We start from the raw sequence: 18,916 nt of genomic DNA, 5'->3' as shown, positions 1-18,916 counted from the left end.
CTTCAATGCACATATTAAGCAAACATGTAGAATAGCTTTTTTGCATTTGCACAATATTTCTAAAATTAGAAACTGTCTCCGGGTGAAGCCGAAAGGTAATTCATGCATTTATTACATCTAGGCTGAACTATTGAAATTCATCATTATCAGTATGTCCTAAAAGCTCCCTAAAAAGCCTTCAGGTGACCCAAAATGCTGCAGCTAGAGTACTGACAGGGACTAGAAAAAGCAAGCATATTTCTCCCATATTGTCTTCTCTTCATCGGCTCCCCGTAAGATCCAGAATTGAATTTAAAATCCTTCTCCTCACATACAATGTCTTGAGTAATCTGGATCAGGTGACCCTGAACCATCCCTTAGTTATATTGTACTGCAATAGACCTAGGCTGCTGGGGGGTTCCCATGATACACTGAGTGTTTCTTTTCAAACACGTCTTTTTACTCTGCTTATGCACAACTCTGAATTTAATCATTAGTTATTATTAGTCTCTGGTTCTCTTCCACAGCATGTCTTTTGTCCTGTCGTTCTCCCCTCAGCCCCAACCAGTCACAGCAGATGACTGCCCTTCCCTGAGCCTGGTCCTGTTGGAGGTTTCTTCCTGCTAAAAGGCAGTTTGTCCTTCCCACTGTCACCACGTGCTTTCTCAAAGGGGGTTGTTTTGACTTTTGAGTTTTCTCTGTACATGCCCACACTATAGTATTGACTCAACCATGTTTGATAAATAGTGCATGATGCTTTGGATCATCAGCTGTCTTCTGTTTCTCCATACTTTTCTAGTAGGCACTCATAGATTTATTTATTTTTTATTTTTTTGGCACAGTCTAATCTGGCCTTCCTTTTCTTGAGTGTGACCAGTGGTTTACACCTGTAAACCCTCAATATTTCCATTTATTTTCATTCATAAGACATCTCTTTATTTTACACACCAACAATGATGCAAGTACCTCAAGGGTGTTCTTAACTTCATTAGATATTTTTCTTAACCATGGAAATAATTCTGTAATTATGCAGTTGTGTTGCCTTCTGTGGTTTTTGAGCTTTTTAGTGTTGCTCAGCTAACAAGTTCTTTCTTCCTTTTTAAGAATGTACCACTTTTTAAATTCTTGCCTATTTAGATTTTTCAACCTAATGACGACCTCCTTCACTTGCTTCAACATCTCTTTGAAACTCACATTGAAAATTCCAGTGAACAGCTACCAAATTTAAGTTTGGAATCATTTTTTTTTTTTTAAATCTCTTATCTGCTTTGTTTGTCATGGAGTGACCAGGAAACACCTCCTCCCCTCCTCAGCAGAGACGCATTTTTTTTTCTCTCCCCCAACCCTTCCTTTTTACCCTGCTTTGCCACTTTGCTGCTTTAGACCCTCTCTTCACACATCTTCCGAACTGGAAATTATAATTATGGAACTGGTCAGCTGGTCTCTCAACGCTATTGTTTGATCAAATTTTCACCATGAGGAGACTGGGGAAAGGAGAACCTGCTTTCCTCTTATCCGAACTGACGTACCCAGCTGGCTACGTTATGAATTACTGTGGAGGGTGGAAGATGACGTGCCTGGCTGTACTGTCAATTGAGGACGTGGCATATATTTGGCTTATTGATACTAGGATTTCTCCTGATTGGACCTGGGGATACCTGGCTTATCGATAAAATTCGGAAAGTCTGGGCAGCTGTTTTGGGTTTTGGTAAGGCTGCTTGTGACGGGAACGCAGAAGCAGACTCACACTCAGACTCAGTATATCTGGAGCTGATTCGGAAGGGATTAAATCTTGGAGACCTATCTGTTTCTGCACGGTTGAAGTAATGAACCAAGAAAATTTGGATGATTGGATTTTTCGCCATTGAGAGATGGCAGAAAGACTAAAGGCTGTCAACAAATTAATCAGAAATTTGGCTCCCTGATGACCTTGGATTGCCGTTATCTCATTTTTCTCCTGGATGTTTTGTAAACAGATGCTCTACACCCCCACTGTCCTTTTTTCTGAACTGTGTGAAGTGATTTCCCTAGACCACATGTGTCAGACTCAAGGCCCGTGGGCCAGATCCGGCCCATGATATAATTTTATATGGCCCGCAACATAATATCATATACCTATTATTAATAGCCCGCGGGTAAATTGCGCTCGCACCACTTATCCTACAAATCCCACAATGCACTGCTGGCGCAGCCCAAGACCTGTGCACTAACCTGTTTTCTGCTTTGTCAGTGACACTCTGATCAGTGATCAGCAGATAAAAACATCAGTCACTTTTTTACGGTGACATTTAAGCTAGCCTGACCCCCAAAAATCGCCAAATGAAAAGTGGAAAATGGGGATTTTTCCAAACAGGCAAGGGAAAGGACCTCATCTGACATCGGCAGTAAACCCTATGTCTCTTTTCCTTGCCTTCGATGTGGGGGGAAAGGAGCGGATTGGTGGGACGGATACAGGAAAAGATGCAGAGGGAGACCTGCACGGGTGAGCTGACAGTGCATCACTGCTTCACACACCAGGAAATGCTGCGCAGCAAAGTCCTGAAGACGGAACCCATAAGCACCATAACACAGACAGAGAACTTTAAAAGAGGCAAAGATTTAAATCACTGGTGACGTGCCTTATCACACAGGTGCCATGAGCCACCTGAGGAAATCTGTCAGTCAGTGGCGGCGCTGGGGAGGCGCTAGGGGGTGCTATAGCTCCCCCTGGACAAGTCATAGCACCCCCTTAGCACCCCCAAGAAAATAACGTGTGTCTCTGTGTGTTGAGAACTGAAAGAAAAAATGATCCTTTATAATAATTTTATATTTTATTTAATGTGTTGAGGAAAAAGTTGCTGTATCCTGGCCATTCAAATTCATATTGCTGATTAAAATGATTATTTTTAATCCTGTGCGGCCCGCGACTCAGACTTTGTCTTCAACTTTCGCCCGTCCTATGATTGAGTTTGACACCCCTGCCCCAGACCAAGCTGCTGATGAACATTCCAACTCTTATCAGGAATCTTTAGCTGAACAGGGAGTTTGAGTCAGCCCCACAGTAGCCCGACCACCATCCCCCGCCCCCACTCGCCTCCGCTGGCTTCTTTCCAACCCTGCCCCTTCCCACCCTAATGCTCCCATGCTATATGTGCTTACTATGCAGAGGCTTTTTCAACCTCATATTGTGTGCCCCCCATTGAGCAAAATATGAGATCATTTTTTCCTCATCTGTCGTATTGTTTCGCTTTGTTTCCATATTATCTCTTAAACGGCAGTGCCTGTGATGGAAGCAAGGCCACGGAACAATTATCTCCCATGTTTGTCGATTGTTTGTCTTTTGTCTGGATGGGTGTTCTGGAACTTCTTTTAGTTACATATTTCAGGTAACAACAATAAATTGATTCTGATTCTGATTCTGACAAGCCTAACATGGCCATAAAATTGTATTTCAGTAACTTTTCCTCATATGTCTGAGCCTCTGAAAATGGACAACTAGGCCGTTATAGATAACAGCTTTAAATCTAGTTAATGCAGAACTTGAACCCAATGAATTCAAGCTGAAAGTCTTCAGTTAACAAAAAACAAGAACATTTGAGTTTTAGTGGTTAAATTTTATTAACATTGTTAATTTAACATTGTGAAAATACAGCTAAGATCTGTAATAAGGTACTTTGTTGCTTGCAGTAACTTTGTTTATAGTGATATGAAATCTTACAGCAGTTATTACACTTGGTAAACACAAGTAGACATTAACACAGGAAAGTAAGAATGATTAGAAAATAACCAGAAAAAAAAACATATTTATGCTATTTATTTACTTTATTTGTTTCATTGCAGCTCAGAGTAAGAATCATTATTTATTTCCTTCTTTTACATACAGTAACCTGTATAAAAGTGGCATGATTGGGCATGTCCCTCCTCTAGCCCAACCTTGTGTGACTGAGAATGAAACGTCAGAGTTCTATTATTATTTTTTATACAGCACCAAAAGGTATAAATACCACTGTAAGTGTTTCATTTACATGAAGCCAATTGTAAGGGTATTAGGTATTTTAGCTCAAGACATGACGTCCACACAGAGGTGGCCAAAGCAGGGATGGGCACTTCTGCAGCTGTTGTTGGTGGCATCGTTCTCTCATGCTGATGAGCCGGTGTGCAGACAGACAGGAGATCCTGAGAACCCGCTGCTATCTAAAGATGGGGATATTATATTGGGGGGGATGTTCTCTTTTCACACCAGCTGGAAAGACAGAAAGGATACTTACATGCACAAACCACTGCCACTAGAATGCACCAGGTAAATGACACAATAGAAATCAATTCAGATTTAATGCATCCACTGGAAAGCAGTATTTCTGGTATTTTAATTTTCTCAGTTTTGTGAATTTCTGGTATTAAATGTTATTGATTGAAATGCTTTTGTCTCTGTTTAAAGGGAAAATTTGATATAATGCCAATTATTCATAACTGTCTCATTTAAGTTTAAATTTCAGAGATTTCCAGTTTGCCCAGTCTATGCTTTTTGCCATTGAGGAGATTAATAACAGTACAGACCTACTGCCGGGAGTCTGTCTGGGCTATAAAATCTATGATAATTGTGCCTCCATTGCCAGAAGTGTAGGAGTTACACTGGCTTTGGCTAATGGTAAAGAAATTATGTCTGTACCCTCCAAGACACCATGTACCAGACCTGCATATGTGCAGGCAATAATTGGAGCGACCTCTTCCTCTCCAACCATGGCAATAAGTACTGTCATCGGACCATTTTATGTACCAGTGGTAGGTAGAACTCGTGAATGATTTTATATGTATATATAGGTGGCATCTTTCTCTCATGCTGAGGATCATGGAAATATATAAATATGCTTATTTATTTATTTTTATTCTCTTAGATCAGCCACTTTGCCTCCTGTGCTTGCCTCAGTGACAAAACCAAGTACCCATCCTTCCTCAGAACAATACCCAGTGACTACTACCAGAGCAGAGCCCTGGCCCATTTGGTCAAGTATTTTGGTTGGACTTGGGTTGGCGCTATCAGAACCAATAATGATTATGGAAATAATGGCATGGCCACATTCACAGAAACTGCACAGCAGCTGGACATCTGTCTGGAGTATTCTGTGTCTTTTTTTAGGACAGATCCATATGTCAAAATACAAACGATAATTGACATTATAAAGGCTTCAACCTCCAAGGTGATTGTTGCATTCCTTACTCGTGCAGATATGAATATTCTATTACATGAGTTCTCGAACCATAACTTGTCTGGGTACCAGTGGGTAGGCAGTGAGTCTTGGATATTTGATTCTCAAACAGCAGCAATAGATAAGCATCACATACTGGATGGAGCCATAGGTCTTTCCATTCCCAAAGCACATGTCACTGGCCTGAGAGAGTTCATGCTGGATGTGAAACTACTCAATTCAATTAATAATGAACTGTTTACTGAGTTCTGGGAGTCATTATTTAGCTGTAAGTTCAAGGGATTGAAGTCAACAGCAGAGGCTGTGAGAGAGTGTACTGGACATGAAGATCTGACTGGAGTTCAAAACAGCCTCATTGACATGTCACTCATGCCTATCTTTAACAATGTCTATAAAGGAGTGTATGCAGTGGCCCATGCACTTCATAATATCCTCAACTGTAATAAAACATGTAACAACAACATAATGCTGGATCCATTCATGGTGAGCTTAAGACTAACGTAAATCATAGTTTTTACATTAAGTCATGCCAGCAATAATCATAGATGTAATTAAAAGAAAAGAAAAAGGAAATCTGTTGTCTGTCATGTTCTATAGCCAGTAGGTGTGTAAGATGTCTAATGCAATTAACTGAGTTATGGCATATCATCTTAGATTTTACAACACATACTAAAGATTCACTTCAAAACAAAGGAAGGAGATGAGGTTTATTTTAATGAGAATGGAGATCCAGCAGCAAAGTATGAAATTATCAACTGGCAGCCAAGAGAAAACAGCACTGTGGAGTTTGTCACTGTTGGTCTTTATGATACATCATTAAAGCAGCAGCTAAATCTGCAAAACAAGTCTTTCATTTGGACGAGAAACTCAAAGCAGGCAAGCTGTCATAGAGTAGTTTTTAAAACATTCATATCTATTTAATATGTCACAGTACTTTAGTTTTGATGATTCAAACTTAATAAAACGATAACATCATGTAAACATTTGTTTTCTCAAAGTCTATGTCTAGTTTCATGTTTTGTTTTTTTTTTTCATACAGGTTCCTGTGTCAGTTTGCAGTGAGAAGTGTCCTCCAGGAACACGCAAAGTTCTCCAGAAAGGAAGGCCTGTTTGCTGCTATGACTGCATAAGATGTGCAGAGGGAGAGATAAGCAACATTACAGGTTTTGTACTTTTCAACAGAAACTTTAGAAGTTAGAATAAAGTAGCCAATATAGCATCTTATGTTTTCATTTTAAATTTAAAGTATAGCGCTAGTCTCTTGGAAACTAACGTTAAATTATTAATTAGAAAATAACTGAATTACATACCACAATTAATTTAGAGCATGGTATTCAGATTTTGATTCATTTATTTCTTCAGTAGTAGGTCTGTGTTTGTGAAATATTTGCTTTTGACATGACTGATGAAATTTATTTTGTTTTCAGTGTTTTGGTTTTTAGTTCATATATTTTTATTAGATATATCCCATAAATCCCCTAAAAATACACCTTAGTTCATCAGCAATATATGAAGAAAACCAACAAAAGAACTGAACCTGAGGCTTGTCTGGAATGAGAAGTTTTTTTTTGTCCTATAATTGAATCAGACATTATAGAGCCAGAGTAGACACTCAAGGAAGGTTACAAATGTCTCATCTGCTATACTGGCTAAGAAAAAAGTGAAGAAATGTTGATAACCATGCTGCTTGTTGTTTTTCTAATTCTGTCACATCAGTAGCAAACTACAAAGTGTAATAGGCTGCTAATGATATAGCATAATAAGCTTATACACTAAAAGGTTATAGAATAAATATGAACACAGAAATCTGAAAAATCAACTCATGAAGTGTGATATCTGGTTTACTATTAATTTGCAGATTCTGTCACCTGTTTGAGATGTCTCCCTGAATTTTGGTCAAATGAGAACAGAGATGCCTGCATAAAGAAGGAGGCAGTGTTTCTATCATATGAAGAAATTATGGGTGCACTGCTCACTGCAGCATCTTTATTAGGAACATGCATGACTGCTGGTGTGGCATTAATATACTTCAAAAATAGGAAAACTCCGATTGTCAGAGCAAACAACTCTGAGCTGAGCTTCCTGCTGCTCTTCTCCTTAACTCTGTGTTTCATGTGTTCTCTGACCTTCATCGGTCAGCCCTCTGATTGGTCCTGCATGCTGCGCCATGTAGCATTTGGCATCACCTTTGTCCTCTGTATCTCTTGTGTTCTGGGGAAAACAATGGTTGTTCTAGTGGCCTTCAGGGCTACACTTCCAGGTAGCAATGTGATGAAATGGTTTGGGCCTGCACAGCAGAGACTCTGTGTTACAAGTTTCACTCTTATTCAAGTTCTCATATGTGTCATTTGGTTAACAGTTTCCCCTCCTTTTCCATTTAAGAATTTTAAGGAATTCAAAGACAAAATCACCTTAGAATGTGCTCTGGGCTCAGCTGTAGGTTACTGGGCTGTGCTTGGCTATATAGGACTTTTGTCTGTCTTGTGTTTCATTTTTGCTTTTCTGGCTCGGAAACTGCCTGATAATTTTAATGAAGCCAAGTTTATCACCTTTAGCATGCTGATATTCTGTGCAGTATGGATCACATTTATCCCAGCGTATGTCAGCTCTCCGGGGAAGTTCAGTGTAGCTGTAGAAATATTTGCTATTCTTGCCTCCAGTTTTGGTCTGTTAATTTGCATTTTTTCCCCAAAATGTTATATTATCTTACTGAAACCAGAAAGGAACACAAAAAAGAACATGATGGGGAAGGGTGCCCCACAATAATCTTTCTGATTAAAATGAAGGCAATATTTTAGCAGTGGCTGTAGTTTGTACTGTTGTTCAAACAACAGTTCACTTTATTCGTAAGATTGCAAAATAATGTATTTCCCAGCTTCATCTCAAAATGATATTAATATGCTCATGAATTATTGGAAAAATAAGAACCATACTAAACAACTAAAACTTTGATTTTCATTAGCTGTGAAATTTGTTTCATATGCTCATCTCACATCAGTTTATTAAAATGTTTCTCTTTGTATTATTTTATTTCTACAAAGGCGCATTAGTGCCACATTGAGAAAAAAATATTGTGCATTTTGAAAATAAAGTCAAAATTTAAAGGATAAAGTTGAAATTATTATTTTGAGAAAAAAGTCTGATTTGTTATTTAAGTCAAAGAATGGCCACAGCTGCTATTACCTCTACAAAATGCCTTTGGTAGATGAAACAACTTGATCAACCATGTTATTGTGTCTTGTGATTTAACATATCCCCCATGTAGTGCACGAAGGTGCACTTCTCGATATCCTTGCATCCATATCCTTGTACTGCCTGCACTGCCACGCGACATACGTATATGGTCGCCTGCTCAACCTCTGAGCCAACCCAGCACCCGCACTTATCCAATTTAATGTCATGGGGGTGCTGGAGTCTATCCCAGCTGTCATAGGGCAACATGCAGGTTACAGTTCGCCAGTCTGTTGAAGATCTAACACAGAGAGACAGACAAACATTCATGCTCATATTCACATATAATTGAACCGAATTCACACCAATTTACAATCACCAGCTAACCTAACACGCATGTCTGTGTACTGTGGGAGGAAGCCAGAGTACCTGGAGAGAACCCATGCAGGCACAGGGAGAACACCACACAGAATGATCTCAACCAGCAAGTACATTTGAAGCTGGGACCTTCTTGCTATGAGGCACCACCACGCTGCCCTCAACCTCCTGAGACCCTGCGTCCACATATGGGGGGACACCACATTTTGGCTTTGCTGCACCTTATACTCCATTGTGCTCAATAGTATTTTATACTTTGTTAAGTCATGTTGTTTTTGTTGTGTTATGCTATAAAATAATCCCAGTGTCCACATCTGAGGACATCTTTTTTTCTCAGAAAAGTATGTAAGAATCATGTAACAAAATACAACTTCCTGTTCAAAGAGGAAACTTAGTATATATATATATATATCAGGTCCATCTAATCACAAACATGTAGGAGAAATTGAAACTGCATAGCAAACAGGAGCTTGGGTCTCAGGAGGTTAAATGAATAGATAAACAATGTCTTTATGGGGGCCAGAATATAATGCTTGTTTGGCCAGTCATCATCATCTTTTTGACTCACCTGTCCAGAATTTCAGTCAGGTTTCTGAATTCATCACAGTACAGAAACAGCATTAGTGAACTTTATGTTCTTATGGCTCTCAAAGTGGTGAGATTAGCACATGCCATAGGAATTAAAGGTACTGCGCTGCAGTGGTTTGAATTTAATACACTCCAATTTGTTCATGTAAATGGTGAGTGTTCTTCACACACTAAGGTTAATTATGGAGTTCCACAGGGTTCTGGACTAAGACCAATTTTATTTACAATATACACGCTTCCCTTAGGCAGTATTATTGGAAATCATTACATACATTTTCACTGTTATGCAGACGATACATATCTTTATCTATATTATCTAATTTTATGCTTCTAAATTCAGATAAATCTGAAGTTATTGTACTTGACCCCACAAATCTTAGAAACCTGGTGTCTAACCAGGTACCTGCTCTGGATGGCATTACCTTGGCCTTCAGTAACTGTGAGAAATCTTGGAGTCATTTTTGACCAGGAACTGGCCTTCAATGCACATATTAAGTAAACATGTAAACGGGTGTTCTGGAACTTCTTTTAGTTACATATTTCATGTAATGACAATAAATTGACTCTGATTCAGATTCTGACAAGCCTAACATGGCCATAAAATTGAATTTCAGTCACTTTTCCTCATATGTCTGAGCCTCTGAAAATGGACAACTAGGCCGTTATAGATAACAACTTTAAATCTAGTTAATGCAGAACTCGAACCCATTGAATTCAAGCAGAAAGTCTTCAGTTAAAAAAAAAAAAAAAAAAAACAAGACCATTTGAGTTCAAGTGGTTAAATTTTATTAACATTGTTAAATTAACATTGTGAAAATACAGCTAAGATCTGTAATAAGGTACTTTGTTGCTTATAGTAACTTTGTTTATAGTGATATAAAATCTTACAGCTGTTCTTAAACACAAGTAGGCATTGAAACAGGAAAGTAAGAAATATTAAAAAATAACTTCAGAAAAAATAAAATATCATATTCATGCTATTTATTATTTGTTTCATTGCAGCTAAGAGGAAGAATCATTATTATTTATTTCCTTCTTTTACATACAGTAACCTGCGTAAAATCGTCATGATTGGGCATGTCCCTCCTCTAGCCCAACCTTGTGTGACTAAGAATGAACTGTAAGTGTTCTATGATTATTTTTTTATACAGCATCAAAAGGTATAAATACTACTGTAAGTCTTTCATTTACATGAAGACACTTGTGATGGCATTAAGTATTTTAGCTCAAGACATGACGTCCACACAGAGGTGGCCAAAGCAGGGATGGGCACTTCTGCAGCTGTTGTTGATGGCATCTTTCTCTCATGCTGATGAGCCGGTGTGCAGACAGACAGGAGATCCTGAGAACCCGTTGCTATCTAAAGATGGGGATATTATACTGGGGGGGATGTTCTCTTTTCACACCAGCTGGAAAGACAGAAAGGATACTTACATGCACAAACCACTGCCACTACAATGCACCAGGTAAATTACACAATAGAGATCAATGCATCCATTGGGAAGCATTGCAGATACAAATGAGGCACAGTATTTCTGGTATTTTAATTTTCTCAATTTTGTGAATTTCTGGTATTAAATGTTATTGTTTGAAATGCTTTTGTCTCTGTTTAAAGGGAAAATTTGATATAATGCCAATTATTCATAATTGTCTCATTTAAGTTTAAATTTCAGAGATTTCCAGTTTGCCCAGTCTATGCTTTTTGCCATTGAGGAGATTAATAACAGTACAGACCTACTGCCAGGAGTCTCTCTTGGCTATAAAATCTATGATACTTGTGGCTCCATTGCTAGAAGTGTAGGAGTTACACTGGCTTTGGCTAATGGTAAAGAAATTGTGTCTGTACCCTCCAAGACACCATGTACCAGACCTGCATATGTGCAGGCAATAATTGGAGAGACCTCTTCCTCTCCAACCATAGCAATAGGTACTGTCATCGGACCATTTTATGTACCAGTGGTGGGTAGACTGTATGAATATATATATATATATATATATATATATATATATATATATATATATATATATATATATATATATATATATATATATGGCATCTTTCTCTCATGCTGAGGATCATGGAAATATATAAAAATACTTATTTATTTATTTTTATTCTCTTAGATCAGCCACTTTGCCACATGCGCTTGCCTCAGTGACAAAACCAAGTACCCATCCTTCCTCAGAACAATACCCAGTGACTACTACCAGAGCAGAGCCCTGGCCCATTTGGTCAAGTATTTTGGTTGGACTTGGGTTGGCGCTATCAGAACCAATAATGATTATGGAAATAATGGCATGGCCACATTCACAGAAACTGCACAGCAGCTGGACATCTGTCTGGAGTATTCTGTGTCTTTTTTTAGGACAGATCCATATGTCAAAATACAAAAGATAATTGACATTATAAAGGCTTCAACTTCCAAGGTGATTGTTGCATTCCTCTCTCGTGCAGATTTGAATGTCCTGATACATGAGTTCTCACGTCATAACTTGTCTGGGTACCAGTGGGTAGGCAGTGAGTCTTGGATATTTGATTCTCAAACAGCAGCAATAGATAAGCATCACATACTGGATGGAGCCATAGGTCTTTCCATTCCCAAAGCACATGTCAGTGGCCTGAGAGAGTTCATGCTGGATGTGAAGCCACTCAATTCAATTAATAATGAACTGTTTACTGAGTTCTGGGAGTCATTATTTAGCTGTAAGTTCAAGGGATTGAAGTCAACAGCAGAGGCTGTGAGAGAGTGTACTGGACATGAAGATCTGACTGGAGTTCAAAACAGCCTCATTGACATGTCACTCATGCCTATCTTTAACAATGTCTATAAAGGAGTGTATGCAGTGGCCCATGCACTTCATAATATCCTCAACTGTAATAAAACATGTAACAACAACATGCAGCTAGATCATTTCACGGTGAGCGTAAGACCAATTTAAATCATAGTTTTTACATTAAGTCACATTAGCTAGAATCATAGATGTAATTAAAAGAAAAAAAAAGAAATATGTTGTCTCTCATATTCTATATCCAGTAGGTGTGTAAGATGTCTTTAATGCAATTAACTGAGTTATGGCATATCATTTTAGATTTTACAACACATACTAAAGATTCACTTCAAAACAAAGGAAGGAGATGAGGTTTATTTTAATGAGAATGGAGATCCAGCAGCAAAGTATGAAATTATAAACTGGCAGCCAAGAGAAAACAGCACTGTGGAGTTTGTCACCGTTGGTCTTTATGATACATCATTATTTCCAGAAAAGCAGCTAAATCTGCAAAACAAGTCTTTCATTTGGACAAGAAACTCAAAGCAGGCAAGCTGTCATAGAGTAGTTTTTTAAACATTCATATCTATTTAATATGTTTCCAATCATTTTGGTTTCGATGATTCAAAATTAATAAATAAAACAGATAACATCATACAATTTCTTCTCACAGTCTATGTGTAGTTTCTTTTTTTTTTTTTCCATCAGGTTCCTGTGTCAGTTTGCAGTGAGAAGTGTCCCCCAGGAACACGCAAAGTTCTCCAGAAAGGAAGGCCTGTTTGCTGCTATGACTGCTTACGATGTGCAGAGGGAGAGATAAGCAACGTTACAGGTGTGGGTAATATTTCTTTTTTAACTTTTCTGCATGTCAACACAATGCACTTATACTTTTCCAAAGTGTGTAGGAAGCCCACAGTAGAATTATTTAATTGTTTTGATGTATTTTTTTTCCTGCATACACAATCTATCTAGATTGCCTGTTTAAACTACGCACAATTCAGCCAGAGAAAATTTATATTGCATTCTATGTCTATCCATCCATCCATCCATCCCTCCATCCATGCATTTTCTTCCGCTTATACGTCGCCGGGTCGCGGGTCAGGAACCTAAGCAGAGAAGCCCAGCCTTCCCTCCCCAGCCACCTCCACCAGCTCATTCGGAGTGACTTCAAGGTGTTCCCAGGCCAGCGGAGAGATATAATCTCTCCACCATGTCCTGGGTCTACCCCGGGGCCTCTTCCCGGTAGGACATGACCGGAACACCTCACCCAAGAGACACCGTGGAGGCATCCAAGTCAGATGCCTGAGCTACCTCAACTGGCTCCTCTTGATGTGGAAGACCAGCGGCTCTATTCTGAGCCCCTCCCGAATGGCTGCACTCCTCACCCTATGTCTAAGGGAGATTCTAGGCACCCTTCAGAGGAAGCTCATTTCTGCAGCTTATATTCGCTAACTTATTCTTTCAGTCACTACCCAAAACTCCTGACCATAGGTGAGGGTAGAAATGTAGATCGACCGGTAAATCGACAGCTTCGCTTTTATGCTCAGCTCCCTCTTCATCACAACAGACCAGTGCAGCATCCACATCACTGCAGACGTAGCCCTGATCTGTCTCTTGATCTCCCGCTTCCTTCTCCCGTCACTCGTGAACAAGACCCTGAGATACCTAAACTCCTCCACCTGCGGCAGGAACTCATCCCTTAGCCGGAGAGGGCACTCTACCCTTTTCTGGCTGAGGTCCATGGCCTCCGACTTAGAGGTGTTGATTCTCATGCCAGCCGCTTCACACTTGGCTGCGAACTGTTCCACTGTGAGATGGAGGCCACCCCCCGATGAAGCCAACAGGGCAGCATCATCCGAAACGAGCAGAGATGAGATTCTGAGGCCACCAAGGCAGAAGCCTTCTGCCACATGGCTACGCCTAGAAATTCTGTCCATAAAAATTATGAACAGATTCGGTGACAAATGGCAGCCCTGGCAAAGTCCAACACCCACAGGAAACGAGTCCAACTTATTGCCAGCTATACAGACCAAGCTCTCGCTGCGGTTGTGCAGTTGTCCGTGAATGGCCACCTTATCATGGTGGAGGGGTTTCTGTATACCAGTGATCCCAGGAGCTATGTTGTCCGCGGGCTTGTCCCCCTGGGTTTCCCATGGCAAATGGTCCTTGGTGAGGGGCCATACAAAGAGCGGTTCAGAAGACCCCTATGGAAATACTGTTTACCCTGCATGGGATAGGGTTACCGGGGCCCCACCCTGGAGCCAGGCCTGGGGATGGAGCTCGAGGGAGAGCATCTGCTGGCCGGGCATTAACCCGTGGTACCCAGCCGGGCGCAGCCCAAAGAGACAACATGGGCCCGCCCTCCTGTAGGCCCACCACCCGCAGGAGGCGTCATAGGGGTCGGGTGCAGTGTGTGTTGGGCGGTGGCCGAGGGCAGACCGATCCCCAGCTATCGAGACTGGATTACATGTTAGGACTTTATTTAATGCTCAGTGAGGTTTTGTTTTTCCTAGCGTTTGCATGTGTGTGTCTCATTATGTCTGTAAACACAGTTGCTCAAAATGTTTTGAATTAATTCTGATTGACAATCCATAAAAATTTGGCTTATGTCCACCAAGGTCTTCAATGATTTATCGGTCAAAAATTGAAAAAAAAAAAGTCTTATAACTTAGAAACTATGATTCTCAATAGTGTGGTGTTTACTGTCAACTTACAGAAAGTACCATATAAAGCTTTAAAATATCTCACCTCTGACCTCTTCTTCATGGTCAGTAGTTTGAAGGTCAAAGTGGTAATAAAGCTATATAGAGCTATTTAAAACTATGCTTTATACCATTGATTGTATTGGGGATATATAAGCATATAGGGAATGAAATATGGGGATTCTAAATATCATGTTGCTTTGGACCTCTGACCTCTTCTTCAAGGTCAAATTAGGAAAAACTTTCATAATTCTACAGACTTTGTTTGTATTACCAACATTTATGAATGAAACAGGTGCATGAGGATTCTAGATATCACATTGTAGTTATTGTTAAACTTAAAATATCATGTCATATTTTACCTCTGATCTCACTTTTACATTTCACATGAGCCTTTCTTTCAAGTTGACCCCAAAATGTGTTAAATCATTAAAGAAAGTATTGTCAAGAGAAAGAGAATGAGTTAAAATACTATATACTGTAGTATATACATAATAAGTTCAAGTTATTCGTATCCAGTCATTTACAAATCTATATTTATTATACATTATCTACTTCTACGTGTTTGTGTATTCAAAATAAACATGTTTTATACTACCATTATCTGATTTTTACTGCACTAAAAATTCCTTAAAGTTTATTTTTAAAAGAACAAAGAAAACAAAAGCAAATACTGCCCAGAGAATAAGATGCCTTGGCAGAGGTTTACAGTCTCCGAGTGCTTCCTGTTACATTTATTTTTATTTGGAGAAAAATGAAAACATCATCAAGTGGTCCAGTTTTAAGCTTTATATAACATGGATACTGTACGTAGATGCAAACCCAGGAATGACACAAATGTAGTCTAACATCTGCTTCAACATTAATTTGCAGATTCTGTCACCTGTGTGAGATGTCCTCCTGAGTTTTGGTCAAATGAAAGAAGAGACGCCTGTATCAAGAAGGAGGCAGTGTTTCTGTCATATGAAGAAATTATGGGAGCACTGCTCACTGCAGCATCTTTACTTGGCGCATGCATGACTATTGGTGTGATGTTCATTTTCTTCAAATATAGGAAAACTTCTATTGTGAAAGCAAATAACTCTGAGCTGAGCTTCCTGCTGCTCTTCTCCTTAACTCTGTGCTTCCTGTGTTCTCTGACCTTCATTGGCCAGCCCTCTGATTGGTCCTGCATGCTGCGCCATGTAGCATTTGGCATCACCTTTGTCCTCTGTATCTCTTGTCTTCAGGGAAAAACAATGGTGGTTTTAATGGCCTTCAGAGCTACACTTCCAGGTAGCAATGTGATGAAATGGTTTGGGCCTGCACAGCAGAGACTCTGTGTTACAGGATTCACTCTTATTCAAGTTCTCATATGTATCATCTGGTTAACAACTTCTCCTCCTTTTCCATTTAAGAATTTTAAGGAATTTAAAGATAAAATCATTTTAGAGTGTGCTCTGGGATCAGCTGTAGGCTTTTGGGCGGTGCTCGGATACATAGGACTCCTGGCCATTTTGTGTTTTATTTTTGCTTTTCTGGCTCGGAAACTGCCTGATAATTTCAATGAAGCCAAATTCATCACTTTTAGCATGCTGATATTCTGTGCAGTATGGATCACATTTATCCCAGCGTATGTCAGCTCTCCAGGAAAGTTCAGTGTTGCTGTAGAAATATTTGCTATTCTTGCCTCAAGTTTTGGACTGTTAATTTGCATCTTTATGCCCAAATGTTACATCATCTTACTGAAACCAGAGAAGAATACCAAAAAGAATATGATGGGGAAGAAGGCACCACACTCACTCTAAAAACTGAATATAGTATAATGCTATTTTAATCTTATAATTTTTACATAATAATTTGGTCACCAGACTGTCAGAAAGTAAGGTTTCAGCAGGATCTACTTTAATTGATAATGGCTTTATAGAAACTACATCTCCTTTATCACTTGTTTTCATTACTTCGTTTGCAACTTCCTCAAATAACAAACCATATCAAGTGACTAAACAGCTAAGGGTTATTGAACCGTTCATGTATTTCTTATGGCATGCATTTATTTTCTTATGTGAAAATTGGAATTTTTTTCATTAAAATCTGAACAACATGGCGCTGCAGATTCAGTTCAGTTCAATTCATTTTTTAAAATATATATACCGTATTTTCCGGAGTATAAGTCGCACTTTTTTTCATAGTTTGGCTGGGGGTGCGACTTATACTCCAGAGCGACGTATATGTGACATTTATAACACATGAACCAAAATACTCCAGCCACTTGACATCTCCGTGAACCGGAGCTTTAAGGCAGTCTTGCGTAACCTGTGGGCGCAGTGGATGATGGACGGAGAGCACAGCTTAACGGCAACTGGGAGAATGCGCCACCCAACTTTCCTGGAAGTCATTGGATGGATCAAGAAAACATGGGCTTCAGTGACAAACCATCCTGTTGGGATTCAGAAAGGCTGGAATAATTGGAACTGCAGCTGACGACGAGTCTGACTAACGCGACACAGAAGAGGAAGCGGCGCTTCGTCTACGGAGTGTACTGAGTTGTTTAGAAGTGACACCGAGGATGAAGAATTCAATGGATTGATGGTTTGGTTAACTTGTTAGTATGTTCTTTATGCTATGGTTATCTGAATAACTTAATGTTACGTTAACATACCGAACACGTGTTCGTTGTGCGTCATGTAGCCGAATGTGTTACGTTAGCATAACGTAGGCGTAACCGTGTTCGTCCTGTTTTTTAATCCATTATTATTTTAAATTGCCGTTCAAGATGGAATTTCTGCTCTGGGTCTCGGATTCTATCAACACCCCCCCCCCCCCCCCCCCCCCCCAAAAAAAAAAAAAAGTGCGACTTATAGTCCAGTGCGACCTATATATGTTTTTTTCTTCTTTATTATGCATTTTTTGGCTGGTGCGACCTATACTCTGGAGCGACGTATAGTCCGAAAAATACGGTAGCACTAAATCACATCAGTCCCCTGAAGGTGCTTTATATTGTTAGGTAAAGACTCAAAAATTACAGTGTTATGCAAATGTTTGAGCACCCCTGATAATTTTCATGATTTACCTTTATAAATCATTGGTTGTTTGGATCAGCAATTTCAGTTAAATATATCATATAGCAGATGAACACAGTGATATTTGAGAAGTGAAATGAAGTTTATAGGATTTACAGAAAGTGTGCAATAATTATCTAAACAAAATTAGGCAGGTACATAATTTTGGGCACCTTTGTCATATTATTGATTTGAATACCTTTAGCATTAATTATTGGAACACAAAATTTTGTTTTGTAAGCTCATTGACCCTTGACCTACATACACAGGTGAATCTAATTATGAGAAAGGGTTAAGGTGGCCAATTGCAAGTGTTTCTCCTCTTTGCATCTTCTCTGAAGAGTGGCAACATGGGAGCCTCAAAACAACTCTCAAATGGTCTGAAAACAAAGATTGTTCAACATCATGGTTTAGGGGAAGGATCCAAAAAGCTCTCTCAGAGATTTCAGCTGTCAGTTTCCACTGTGAGGAACATAGTGAGGAAATGGAAGACCACAGGCAGAGTTCTTGTTAAGGTCTGAAGTGGCAGGCCAAGAAAAATCTCAGATAGGGAGAGGTGAAGGATGGTCAGTCATAGTCAACCCACAGAGCTGCTCCAAAGACCTACAATATCATCTTGCTGCACATGGTGTCACTGTGCGTAGTTCAACTATTCAGTGCACTTTGCACAAAGAGAGGCTGTACGGGAGAGTAATGCAGAAGAAGCCTTTTCTGGAGACACGCCACAAACACTTTCTTGAGGTCTGCTAAAGCACATTTGGACAAGCCAGCTTCATTTTGGAATAAGGTGCTGTGGACTGATGAAACTAAAATTGAGTTATTTGGACATAACAAAGTGCTGTATGCATGGCGGAAAAAGAACACAGCATTCCAAGACAAACACTTGCTACCCACAGTAAAATTTGGTGGTGGTTCCATCATGCTGTGGGGCTGTGTGGCCGGTGCAGGTACTGGGAATCTTGTTAAATCTGAGGGTTGCATGGATTCCAGTCAATATCAGCAGATTCTTGAGAACAATATTCAAGAATCAGTGACAAAGTAGAAGTTGTACCGGGGCTGGATACTTCAACAAGACAACAACCCTAAACACTGCTCAAAATCT

General features: G+C 39.6%; 2 protein-coding genes across 2 annotated transcripts; both read left to right on the top strand.

Annotated features, from left to right (window-relative positions):
• The first annotated feature begins 4,079 nt into the window (after positions 1–4,079).
• On the top strand, positions 4,080–7,931 carry LOC115790466 (extracellular calcium-sensing receptor-like). The gene is made up of 6 exons (XM_030744275.1): positions 4,080–4,258; positions 4,443–4,740; positions 4,854–5,648; positions 5,820–6,041; positions 6,205–6,328; positions 7,024–7,931. The coding sequence occupies exons 1-6, from the start codon at positions 4,182–4,184 to the stop codon at positions 7,929–7,931; spliced, it is 2,424 nt and encodes an 807-aa protein (XP_030600135.1). The 5' UTR covers positions 4,080–4,181.
• A 2,646-nt stretch (positions 7,932–10,577) lies between these two features.
• On the top strand, positions 10,578–16,560 carry LOC115790574 (extracellular calcium-sensing receptor-like). The gene is made up of 6 exons (XM_030744390.1): positions 10,578–10,768; positions 10,964–11,261; positions 11,427–12,221; positions 12,393–12,620; positions 12,780–12,903; positions 15,647–16,560. Exons 1-6 carry the CDS (start codon positions 10,593–10,595, stop codon positions 16,558–16,560), a joined length of 2,535 nt encoding a protein of 844 aa, XP_030600250.1. The 5' UTR covers positions 10,578–10,592.
• The last annotated feature ends 2,356 nt before the right edge of the window (positions 16,561–18,916 follow it).

This window comes from Archocentrus centrarchus, chromosome 13, assembly GCF_007364275.1.
Source record: "Archocentrus centrarchus isolate MPI-CPG fArcCen1 chromosome 13, fArcCen1, whole genome shotgun sequence".
Classification (NCBI taxonomy): domain Eukaryota; kingdom Metazoa; phylum Chordata; class Actinopteri; order Cichliformes; family Cichlidae; genus Archocentrus; species Archocentrus centrarchus.
This window is presented reverse-complemented; position numbering and strand designations above follow the sequence as displayed.

Bases quoted from the DNA above. Each gene is read 5' to 3' on its own strand.
- LOC115790466 (XM_030744275.1), top strand. From the start codon at position 4,182: ATGTTCTCTTTTCACACCAGCTGGAAAGACAGAAAGGATACTTACATG. The intron at 5,649-5,819 runs GTGAGCTTAAGA...ATATCATCTTAG, and splicing joins TAATGCTGGATCCATTCATG to ATTTTACAACACATACTAAA. The intron at 6,042-6,204 runs GCAAGCTGTCAT...TTTTTCATACAG, and splicing joins GGACGAGAAACTCAAAGCAG to GTTCCTGTGTCAGTTTGCAG.
- LOC115790574 (XM_030744390.1), top strand. From the start codon at position 10,593: ATGGCATCTTTCTCTCATGCTGATGAGCCGGTGTGCAGACAGACAGGA. The intron at 11,262-11,426 runs GTGGGTAGACTG...TTATTCTCTTAG, and splicing joins GACCATTTTATGTACCAGTG to ATCAGCCACTTTGCCACATG. The intron at 12,621-12,779 runs GCAAGCTGTCAT...TTTTTCCATCAG, and splicing joins GGACAAGAAACTCAAAGCAG to GTTCCTGTGTCAGTTTGCAG.